Consider the following 12,687-nt stretch of genomic DNA (forward strand, 5'->3'; position numbering starts at 1 on the left):
GTGTGTGTGTGTGTGTGTGTGCGTGTGCGCTCACTTTGCTGTTCTTGCCCATAAAGGATGCTCCTGTCATAATAATGAGAAAAAAATGTATTTTTATTATCTTTATCATCAGTGTAACATTTGGTGCTGTGACGAGATATACTATTCCTTATTCTGAGGAGGAGCGAGCTGATTCATAACAAACGCATGGTTGTTGAAATGAATTATTATAAGAGAACCAAACGTTTTATAGTACGGACCATGTTGATGGACAGCGTATAAAAAGTCAATATGAGGAATCCTACAAATAAGCTCACGCCTCCAGGGTGATACAACCCTTTACTGGCTTAAATACAAAAAGGATGAACATTGAGCAAGGCTTAGGTTGGCAGAGACTCGCTTAACATGTCAGCCAGCAGATCCGTGAGCGCTTCTAAACATTCCTTGTGAAGTTATTCTTGTAAATTCATTCTTTCTCAACATTCTTGATGGATGATTGAAGTAGCGGAGCCATATGACCGCGATGTTGCGGCGCCATAATATCAAATAAATCAATCAGTATTACACGCTTACTTGTGTTGCTTATTGCATATCAGTTGGTAATATCCTCGAGATACATGTAGTAGCTTATTGGTATTACTTTGTGCTCCAACATAGGTAATCGTTTCTCACACTTGTCAGCGCTTTCGTGCGAGTCTATCTTTATGATGATTTACGAGTAGTATATAATCAACATGAGTGATCATCGTTGATATGAAAACTCTTAGTTCATTCGTTAGTTTTCTTTTTACATGTGAAGAAGCCCAGACAAGGACACAAAAAAGCGGGAAGAAAAGCCCGCTACCCTGTCTCTTGAGCTGCTCTGGAGAAGCTCAAGTCATAGGAAAGAGAAAAACACTTCCAGAGTCTACCAGTGAAAGGGATGAAAAGTTACTTGTTTTTCTTGGGAACATTATCTCTGCAACCTTGCTGTCGAAGAGAGAGAGAGAGAGAGAGAGAGAGAGAGAGAGAGAGAGAGAGAGAGAGAGAGAGAGAGAGAGAGAGAGAGAGAGAGAGAGAGAGTATTGTAATGCTATCCATCCCTTCAGGTTCATCTAATAAATTATTCACTTTAGCTGACTAGTGAAGTTAAGTAGCACTTGTTACGTGCCGCTGCTCAGACTCAACAGAACGCTTCTTAGAATTGTGACTCATATGCGCAACCTGAATGTTTAGCCCCCGCCCTCTGTTTCTCGTCTGTGTGAGGCGCGTGACACAGGTCCCGTCACCCTGCTTCCCGTCTATGTGAGGCACGTGACAGCTCCCGCCGCCCTGCCCTTTGTTGGTGTAATCCGGTTTAGGTGACACAACTTTTCTTTTTTCCTGTCTCGCTTCGTCGTGTATAACGTTAAGTTTTAAGTGTGCGGCACAAAGCTCAAAGTAAAAAGCGATGGTGCAGTGCATTACCTGACACTTGAATGACTGGATTCCCTGCCATTCTCTACCACCCGTTTTTTTGTTTTGTTTTTTCTCACCATAGATGTTAAAGCTGTTGTGGATGGAGATGATCGCTGAAATAAGGTCATAGCTATATTCGTACATTTTTTTTTCCGTACCATTTTATTACTGGAATTCTCTGTCACTTAAGGAGGTGACAACCGAAGTACTTTTTACATTTTTTGACCCTAAACGAACATCATGACCGTACAAGTTAGTTTATCTTAATGAGACAAATAAGGCAAAAATCTTCAATGCGGATCCGTCGACTCTTCTCAATAATACTTTCGCGAGATTGAAAGCAGTATCCGTCATCTCGATCATATAATTTTTATGTGCAGTTTAGTCGCCTTGGCAAACCGAGTGCCTTCCGAGATTGACGCGTCCTTTTGTGTCAAGCAGACGCATGGCAATCTTGAGGGGTAGGGTAGTGGGTGCGTCAAGGATCCCGCTGCGAGTTGGGCGAGCCAAGATCTGTATTTGAAAATATAAATCTTGGAGCGAGCAAAACGCGTTTTATGCTCGTCATGCTGGCGTGTGGAGAAAGTGTGTCTCATTATTACAGTTCTGTTGCAATGAATCATGCTTTGTCTGATTTCTTTTCATGATCATTACGACCAGCTGTAATCTACGGTCTCATTTTTTTTTTATTCAGAAAAAAGAAAAAAATCCACTAAAATGGTCAGTACCGAAAAAAAAAAAAAAGTATTATTGTTCCAGGCACAATGCTTATGATTGCCCGTTTTCCTACTTAATGGTTGAGAGCATTACGGTAGAGAAATATCAGGAGAGGAGTAGATGGGCCTGCTGCTGCTGTGGAGTGTGGAAGTATGAATTAGTGATAATAATATGTAGTGCATAGTATGCATGTATTTAACAGAAATTAATATTCAGATGATAACGACACGTCCGTAAATATGACTCTCGGGTGCTATATTCACTGGTTTTAAAACGGTGCTCTTCCTAAACAAAACCGTGCAGTAAAACTGAAGACGAGTATAAGCATGCAGTTGTATAGAACATTATTTTACTCTTTCACTCTATATACATTTCAAGGTTAGGGCAGGCCGGGTGGGAGCCAGTCTTAAAGGATATATATATATATATATATATATATATATATATATATATATATATATATATATATATATATATATATATATATGTAGATAGATATTTACTATTTTTCTTTTAAGCATTGAATAACATTGTAAGTGTAATCAGTTCTGTGATTACATATTTATGCAGGTCTCATGTTTAGGAAGTTTGGTAGCTGGCTCCGACCTTCTTTGTTGCTGTAAACTGAGCATGAATAAATAATTCAGCTCATGCCAGCCAAGGTACGCTTGAGCCACGGGAAGCTGAATGGGCATACCCTTACCTTCATTTCACTGAAGGATCAGATTGCAAATGTGAAGCTCCAACACAACATTCCTCCTGACTCAGCTTGTGTAGGCAGTGTATGTATAGGAATATGTTATTACTTTTCAGAATAAACAGAAAGTAACCTTGATTTACTGACCACAGCTGTCAAAAGTTTTAAAGATGAATTTGCTGCACTTCCATACTATTACTTAATAGTCATTTGAAGATTTAGCGTTATCATAATGTTTTCAACGAATATCACCGCATACACTGACATCTATATATTAATCATTAGCTATTCTATTATTATATGAAATAGTAAATGAACATAAGAGTGCATATGCACGACGCGAAAGCAAACTGTGCATGTTGTGAGAAAATTCAAGATCAACAAAAAAATGTCACATTCAGGGAAGTTATAATTTAAATAATCATGTTGAAAATTATCAGGATTGCTGTCTGCTGTGATATTATTACATCAGATGTTGAGAGGATCTACATAACCTCTCAGTTATTTATAAGCTAATATTATCTCTGGTCTAAATTAAAGTGGAAGTCTCAGTCACATGAGTTATTATAAAAAAGGTAATTCATCATTATAATTATTCATTATAACATAAATTAACATACTAACAAGTAAAAAATATGTATATTTAGTACATTTTTATTTAGCGTTGTAGGATGAGGGCGTCTTCCTTCCGTGTTGTTGCCTCTTCTCCGTTGATGTGTAGTAGTTGCAATCTTGGTGCGTGGGAGATTGGGGGATAGTGGGTGATGTATGGAATGAACGGAATGTGGCAAAAGCTTGCTCCATCCCGCCTCACACGCTCCTTTCATCAAGCCCATGTCTGGTGGCATCCCTCACCACGAGCGTACGGTAATTGACGAACACCAGTTTTCCATTCTTGCGAGTTTCCTTCGTAGTATCCATCTGGTTACTCAAAACATCCATCGTCCCGGGCCAGTAATCTTCATTGATGTACAGGTTCGTTCCTTAGAGTTTCCTCCTTGCTTGTAGCACTGCTTCGACCCGGAAATCGAGCGAACTTAGCGGTGATGGCTCGGACCACTGGCTGTTAATTTTGGCCGCACGGTGAGCTCGCTCAAGGTTCACGTCTGGCATATCTAGACGATCCTTCAAGATGTTCTAACCTTCAACCGGCATTGTTCCCTGTTCTCACCAGGTTCTTCAAGAATGCCAGCGAAATGTTGATTGTTGTACGTGGCGACTCGGATCGTCAAGGTAGTCCAGACAGGATTCATAACTGCTTACCTGGTCTCGAAGCTGGGTTCTCCTGATCCAGTGTCCGAATCCTTGACGAATACTCCTCCTTGCCTTCTGCATGCTCTAACTTCGATGTGGCTTCTTTCAGTGTAGCTTGTGCGAACTCCAAACTGGCAATGATTTCATTAATCCTCTTCTCGTACCTATCTTATGCCTTAGTGCAGCTTCTTTCCATCTGGTCCATAGCATCATTAAAGAACTTGCTTTGATTGTGCAGGAGAGTCAGCACTCTTCACATTCATGGCGGTGGAATGTAGAAATGGGGTGGGATGATGTTTGCTTCACAGCCTCGACTCAAAACTCTGATGACGTTAGGCAGGTTGCCCTGGTCGTCGCTAAAGGGCCAAGACCAGAATTCACTTATATCACTCTAAATATCATTCATATTAAATGCAATCCCGGTTTTGAGGATCAAGAACTGGTTTTGCACTGTTTATGTCATTGTCCTCAATACAAAGGAATCCCAGATCACTTAAAAGCTGGTGAATTTCAGTAAATTTTGAGTAGCTCACGCAAGTGTATTTTCAAGATAACAGTTAAACCAGTCTAAATAATTAAAAGAAAAAATCAAATGAAGAATGACAGGGAAAGCAGATTCATAGCCAAGCGTGTTAGCCACTGCATCATTAAGATTTTATTATAATATAGAAAACATTTGATATTTTCTGCAAGCCTTTTTTGCACATGGAAATCCTCTGTGATTTTGATGTCAGGTTCTCTGTGGTCCATCTATAGACTACTAACAAGATCCCAACGGGAAGTTTTCGGAACCAATCCGCCGGATGTCGTTGCTATTGCATGTCCCCTAGTGACATGAGCTAGAATATTATTATTATTGTAAATCCCATGTGCGTACATGTGCATAGAACATTATTATGATACTTTCGAAATTCTGCATTGACTTTTAAATATCTTGTATGGATAGTTTTGAGGGAAGCTGGTCAAAACAAATATTTTTCGTGATTATTTAGTAATACTATTATCAATATTACAAGGCTAAAATCTATTGATTTCAACAATGAAAAGATAAAAAATGAGACTGTATAGTACGACATTACATACTCAGTAACATCGTGATATATGGATAGTTATTTTTGTGGGGATTTTAGCATCGCTTCCACGAAGCGAGCGACATGGTAAAGTAATCCAACACCAAAAAAAATGTCACAGGACTGCTCTGGGATAATAGGAGAGGAATACAGGACCCAATAGGTTCATGGAGTTGTGGCATGGACACTGCAGCAGGAATTAACTCCAACTACGTGTTTGTTAATTTCAACTAAGGCGGGCCAGTCAGATGTTTGTTTTGAGGAGTCATTTCTTCACAAGCGCCTTGGAAACAGGTGTTTTCCAATGTATTCCTTTCGCGCTGGTCTTCTAGGAGCTTCGGAACCTTTCAACTATCCCGGGCTGCAAGCCTTCAAAGGGCTTGCGAAAATCGACGGGAAAAATGGTTGAGCAGCGGGACAAAGTGAAAGACAGCCACTCGTAGCAGCGATGCAAACGTATTAGGTGAAAACAAGCCAGTGCGGGTGTATTGTTTTCAATAAAATTTCGAGCATACATAAATATCTGTATAGAAGTCAGTCATGAGTGAAAACTATCATTAAAACTGTGTAGCGTGAATTGTTTCAATTGAAGTGTATTGTAACATTTGCTTACAATGAGCGTGGAACAGTTCAAGCCTTCCAGCAGCGTTCAGCATTCTGGCAAGGCTGGCAAAGGTATCTGAATGGCCTTCCTGTCTCAGGCCACGATTTGCAACATATCATTGTGTTCTGGTGCATTGCCATAATGCAATGTGAGATTATAACTGATACAACCAATTCACGCTAAAATACTCAGCAGAATGGCTTGTATCTGCACAGGTGATGCGGTAAGACAGGTCTGAAGAAGCGGCACACTGGAAAGAACGTTCCCTTAACATGGAATCTGAGTGTCGTAGGTTTAAGTGACTCTATATTCTGTTCACGATCGCTAGAGGCACAAGCCCCTCCCTCACAGTGGAGCTGGCGGGCCCTGGGTTCTATTCCCATTGGGTGGCGGTGTCCCGAGGTGTGACAGAGGGTTTGACATTATTTTGGTGATTCGATAAACATTGCCGGACACCTGACTCTCCCAGACAGTGGTGTGCCCTTCACGTGTTACTGCTAATCCCTCAAGTCCCTCACCCAGGCCGAATATATCCCCTCTCTCTCTCTCTCTCTCTCATATATATATATATATATATATATATATATATATATATATATATATATATATATATATATATATATATATATATAAAACACCGTGTCAGCAATGCAAGGTGTGGTTGACCTGTCATCAATGACGCACTCTGCCGCCCCGGGGCAAGGCACAGGCCTGGCCGGCTGGGGTTTATGGTCCCACTAGGCATTAACGCTGGTCTGGCTGCTCTCTTCCCCATGTCTTACTTAGGTGAGGGGTTGGATATTTGCAATCCAGCAGATGTCCCTAAGCACCTCAAAATGACTATCATTCTCTTGGCCGCCCTTAAATTTACAAGCCTCTATACTTCCCAGTCCGTGTCTTCTTTTCATCAAGTGCTACTGACTTGCTTTTGTGCTCAAGTAGTAAGACATTTACTATAGACAGTGAAAGAATGGTTTTCATGTACTCAAAGCAAATAGTTCGTGTTGGTAAAGAAACACTGAAACACTGTAAAATGCACGCTTTCTACTAAACACGGCCAACCAGGAGCAGGCCAGAGTGCTGACACCCTGACGTGATCCACCCAGAGGAAAGGACTTGCTCCTCAGGCGATCGTGAACAGCGTATAGTTTCAAGTGACCAAGTATTCGCGCAGCCCTATTTTGACTGCCAGACGTATGGCTCATTTACTTCCAGCCACGGCAATGCACAGACCTCCCTGAACTTCCTCACATCCTTTTTATTCTCAGAAAAAATATTTAGGGAGCTTTAAGAGAAGATTAGACGAATTTATGGATGGGGATGATAGGCGGTAATAGGTAGGTATATTTCATACAGGGACTGCCACGTGTAAGCCTGATGGCTTCTTGCAGCTTCCCTTATTTCTTGTTTTCATGTTCTTATGGTGGCTGAGATTCGTTAGCTACGATGTCACATCACACAATTTTTATTTAATATATCAGTTCTTTTTACTTTTTATTGGAATTCAAGTATTAAGTATGGATTACTTACCTTATCAAACCATTCAGTGCTACGAATAGTTTTAAGATAATAGGACACTTATCTAACCTAGCATTACCTAATCTAACTTAAATGATGTATAACAATACCTAACCTAATATTACCTAACCTAACCTGCATGGCATGCTTACTGCTGCTGCTGTCGAATGGTGTCGGCTGAAGACGTCTGTGCGTTGCCGTGGCTGGAAGTGAATGTGTCGTACGTCTGGCAGTAAAAATCGGGCTGCGCATCCACTTGGTCAATTGAAACTAGCTGGTCACTACAACCCACTACAGGGGTAAGGGACCTCACTGTTGCTCCTGTGATCTGGACAACTGGTAAACCCGCTCCCTGCATCAGTTTCCCCTTGCTCCATAATTGCTAATATTAGACCATATTTCATTATATTATGACATTTGCAGTCTCTCTAGACAGAATGGGATAATAAATAGGGATACTTAAGAGATAGAATGCACCCAAAATGCGGAAATAGTGTGAAAATACCAGCAAAGCGACACTGACATTTCATTACTGTTGTATGTACAGTACCATGCAGCAAGTTTTACTAGTTATATTTGGCCAACATCAGATATAATTTTGACCCGGTGTCCTTTAAGCAGGCTACGGCATAGTACTACATACCTGTTCTGTAAATTTAACAACCATTAAGCAAGAATAGCCAATGTGTCTGCCTGTCTCTCCTTTGATCAGAAAAAAAAAAAGAATCGGCCCTATATGATTACTTTTATTATACTGACAATATCACAAGGCCTGGAAGACCAGCTACTCACTTCTAAAAACCATAATCTTCAAGGAACGAGTGGTTAAGGCTGCTGTAGCCTCTGTGAGGGACACATCGCCGATGAACTGTAGGACACTTTTTCCTTGGGCAGCATGCCAGGCAACTCCACTGGTCTGTTCTTCAGTTGTCAAATGGGCGAAGCTTCGAAGAGCTCTAATCCCTTGTGAGAACTGAAGGGATGACTTTGGTTAGATATAAAGCATTACTCTCACTAACTGTCTATTTTTCAATTAAAATGGTTGTTTCCATATACTAGGAAGTTGACCTATCTATTTTGGAGTTTTAAGAGGCACAGACATGTTGTCTTCATTTTTACTACATTTAAATGCTCCCAATCAATGGTGTACTTTTTTAGAAACCTTGAGATAACCAAATAAAGCTAAATGGCATATTCATTAGAAAATCAACTCAAATACTTTTGTTCATGAATACAGTTCAGTTTTACTTGTTACTACTTAGAAGGAATTGTGTAGATTTTTATTTTATTCATTTATTTTTTATTTATTTATTTATTTATTTATTTATTTTTATGTAGGAGGGACACTGGCCAAGGGCAACAAAAATCCTATTAAAAACAAAATGCCCACTGAGATGCCCGTCCCATAAAAAAGTCCAAAGTGTCTTGAAACCTCCCTTTTGAAGGAATTCAAGTTATAGGAAGGTGGAAATACAGAAGCAGGCAGGGGATTCCAGAGTTTACCAGAGAAAGTGACAAATGATTGAGAATACTCTTGCATTAGAGAGGTGGACAGAACAGGGGTGAGAGAAAGAAGAAAGTCTTGTGCAGCGAGGGCCCGGGAGGAGGGGAGGCATGCAATTAGCAAGATCAGAAGAGCAGTTAGCATGAAAATAGCGGTAGAAGATAGCTAGAGATGCAACATTGCGGCGATGAGACAGAGGCTGAAGACAGTCAGTTAGAGAAGTAGAGTTGATGAGACGAAAAGCTTTTGATTCCACCCTGTCTAGAAGAGCAGTATGAGTGGAACCCCCCCAGACATGTGAAGCATACTCCATACATGGACGGATAAGGCCCTTGTACAGAGTTAGCAGCTGGGGGGTGGGGTGAGAAAAACTTGCGGAGACGTCTCAGAACACCTAACTTCATAGACGATGCTTTAGCTAGAGATGAGATATGAAGTTTCCAGTTCAGATTATAAGTAAAGGACAGACCGAGGATGTTCACTGTAGAAAAGGGGGGGACAGTTGAGTGCCATTGAAGAAGAGGGGATAGTTGTCTGGAAGGTTGTGTCGAATTGATAGACGGAGGAATTGAGTTTTTGAGGCACTGAACAATACCAAGTTTGCTTTGCCCCAATCAGAAATTTTAGAATGATCAGAAGTCAGGCGTTTTGTGGCTTCCCTGCGTGAAATGTTTTCTTCCTGAAGGGTTGGACATCTATGAAAAGACGTGGAAAAGTGCAGGGTGGTATCATCAGCGTATGGGTGGATAGGACAAGAAGTTTGGTTTAGAAAATAATTAATGAATAATAAGAAGAGAGTGGATGACAGGACAGAACCCTGAGGAACATCACTGTTAATAGATTTAGGAGAAGATCAGTGACCGTGTACCACATCAACAATAGAACAGTCAGAAAGGAAACTTGAGATGAAATTACAGAGAGAAGGATAGAAGCTGTAGGAGAGTAGTTTGGAAATCAAAGCTTTGTGCCAGCCTCTATCAAAAGCTTTCCATATGTCCAAGGCAACAATAAAAATTTCACCAAAATCTCTAAAAGAGGATGACCAAGACTCAGTAAGGAAAGCCAGATCACCAGTAGAGCGGCCTCAATGGAACCCATACTGGCGATCAGATAGAAGGTTGTGAAGTGATAGATGTTTAAGAATCTTCCTGTTGAGGATAGATTCAAAAACTTTAGATAGGCAGGAAATTAAAGCAATAGGACAGTAATTTGAGGGATTAGAACAGTCACCCTTTTTAGGAACAGGCTGAATGTAGGCAAACTTCCAGCAAGAAGGAAAGGTAGATGTTAACAGACAGAGCTGAAAGAGTTTGACTAGGCAAGTTGCAAGCACGGAGGCATAGTTTCGGAGAACAATAGGAGGGACCCCATCAGGTCCATAAGCCTTCCGAGGGTTTAGGCCAGCGAGGGCATGGAAAACATCATTGCGAAGAATTTTAATAAGTAGTATGAAGTAGTCAGAGGGTGGAGGAGAGGGAGGAACAAGCCCAAAATTGTCCAAGATAGAGTTTTTAGCAAAGGTTTGAGCAAAGAGTTCAGCTTTAGAAATGGATGTGATAGCAGTGGTGCCATCTGGTTGAAATAAAGGAGGGAAAGAAGAAACAAAGTTATTGGAGATATTTTTGGCTAGGTGCCAGAAGTCATGAGGGGAGTTAGATCTTGAAAGATTTTGACACATTCTGTTAATGAAGGAGTTTTGGCTAGTTGGAGAACAGACTTGGCATGGTTCCGGGCAGAAATATAAAGTGCATGAGATTCAGGTGATGGAAAGCTTAAGTACCTTTTGTGGGCCACCTCTCTATCATGTATAGCACGAGAACAAGAGAACAAGCTGTGTTGAACCAAGGTTTGGAAGGTTTAGGTCGAGAAAAGAGTGAGGGATGTATGCCTCCATGCCAGACATGGCATAAGCTCACTGCATCTTTATGTATATAGAATGACACTAGTGTAGACATATTTGATATTGCTTCTGTGTAAGGGGACATGTTTGGTGCTGCCGCCTGGTGACAATCACAACAATGAACTTCCCATTGACACCTTATAATATTTTGAACAGTTCTTCCAGATCACCTTTATTAATCAGTGTTCTTGCATTAAATATAGTAAACTATGTGTCACTATTACAAAGGCAACTGGTCTTTTTGTTGTTTCAACCAATACACCGTATGTAACTATAGCCCTTTGCAGGGCTTACATTTCACTGTTAGGACCATTTCTAGCCCCTTTTTACCCAGTTAGAAATTAATAATAACTTTACATGAAAATTTTAATGGTTCAAGTCAATTCATGTTTATTCATCTCTCATAGGATACGGAGTGTGTTCATACATTTGTTAGGTTAGGTTCCCAGAGGCCAAGTTTTACTTATATTTGCTTTTCCCACCCAAAAACCCCACATTCCTAGCTTGTTGGCTATAGTGAAAGAAATAAAGAGGATGGGAGTATTGGATGAAACTGCAAATTTACCAGGCAACCTATCTGAACATAGAGATTCTGAACACCTACTGAGCCATATCTCACACTTATCATTGTAGGGATGAAGTGTTCATTGCTTCTGATGGCAAGCTGAGCACTGGAGTAGGTTGTTTTGGAAGGAGATTTATTGGGAATTATTAATGTGATTACAAGTAAATAAGTGAAATAAGATAAAATAGATAAATAAATATAAAATAATAATAGTATTTAAGTTCCCTTAATCACTGGAATAGGCAAACTTCTTGGTAATTATCAAGAAGAGTCCTGCAGCTCTATTTCCTATTTTTATTTTTGGCTCCTCCTTACAGTGTTCGGGACCTGGTGAGAAAGCTAAAAAAAAAGGCCATCAACTCATTTTCTTGAACCATTTTATTATTGTCTTCCCACAGGAGTGCCTTTATAATCACTATGGCACTGTTCTCCCTGGGTAACCTGCTGTACGCCATACTGAACGTATTTGGCAGTGCAGCCCTTGCTGTCATGATCACGTCTCGCCTCATCGTCGGCTTCAGCTCAGGTGATATACTCTTACATATTACACCAGAACTACACTCTCATAACACCAGTCCAATATTAGTTATTATCTAATACAGAGTTCTCAAAGATTGCAATTGCATGTTATACTAAGCTACATGGTGTTGGAAAAACATAATTTTAAATATTTGAAACATTTATTCATATTCAATACTTATACATTTATGAAATTAGATAGACATAATTGTTACTACTAGTGAAAAATGTAGCTAGCCTATGTAAAGCTAAGCTTTTCAGGCAAAAGAGGTTTGTAAATATCATGGAGAGAGTTAAACTGGCTGGTGGCAATAATAGTAATAATATTTAATATGCAATTACAAGTAAGATGGTAATAATAATAATGATAATTTTATACTTGCTCTCCCAGAAAGAGCCAGAACCAGTCCTCTCAATAAAGAAATTCTGTAACTCCTATAAGGATCATTGCATGTATTTTATTTATGTTGTGAATATTCTTCCATATAATATAGAGCCTCTAAAAATATAATAATGCTTATATATATTGACTTTAGCATCTAGGAGAAAGGCACTGTTAGACAAATGCAAGTGAGAGAATGAATCTGTATGAACAAGGATCAAACCATTATTGAAAATTGCCTGAGTCTAGAAATGCACATCATAAAGGATTGAACCTAAGAAGCCCTGTGCAGCTTTTTTTCTTTCTTTATGGCTAACTTCATGCCTCTAAAGATGATGCAGTGTTGCCAACAAATACATAGAGCCTGTGGTTATAACACTAAGGTCAAGTGTGGAAATCATTGCCCTTGGAGACACATCCTAGCAACCAAATTAAGACAGCTTCCTACAGAATTACTAGAGTTTCCCCCCAAAAAAGTGAAAGAACCACTTCAAAAGCATGAAGAAAAACAAGAGATATAACACAATAAAGATTGAAAGAA

General features: G+C 39.9%; 1 protein-coding gene across 6 annotated transcripts in view; it reads left to right on the forward strand.

Moving 5' to 3' along the window:
• LOC135100471 (major facilitator superfamily domain-containing protein 8-like) overlaps positions 1-12,687 on the forward strand; it is a 43,574-nt gene that overhangs the window by 7,580 nt on the left and 23,307 nt on the right. For 5 of the 6 annotated variants that reach the window (XM_064003406.1, XM_064003403.1, XM_064003408.1 and 2 more), the window contains one exon: positions 11,644-11,771. In XM_064003406.1, the coding sequence (XP_063859476.1) occupies positions 11,644-11,771 (128 nt within the window). Of the gene's footprint in view, positions 1-7,442; positions 7,576-11,643; positions 11,772-12,687 lie in introns of those variants that run through there. The other variant, XM_064003407.1, reaches the window with a different exon arrangement.

This window comes from Scylla paramamosain, chromosome 5, assembly GCF_035594125.1.
Source record: "Scylla paramamosain isolate STU-SP2022 chromosome 5, ASM3559412v1, whole genome shotgun sequence".
NCBI classification, from domain to species: Eukaryota; Metazoa; Arthropoda; class Malacostraca; order Decapoda; family Portunidae; genus Scylla; species Scylla paramamosain.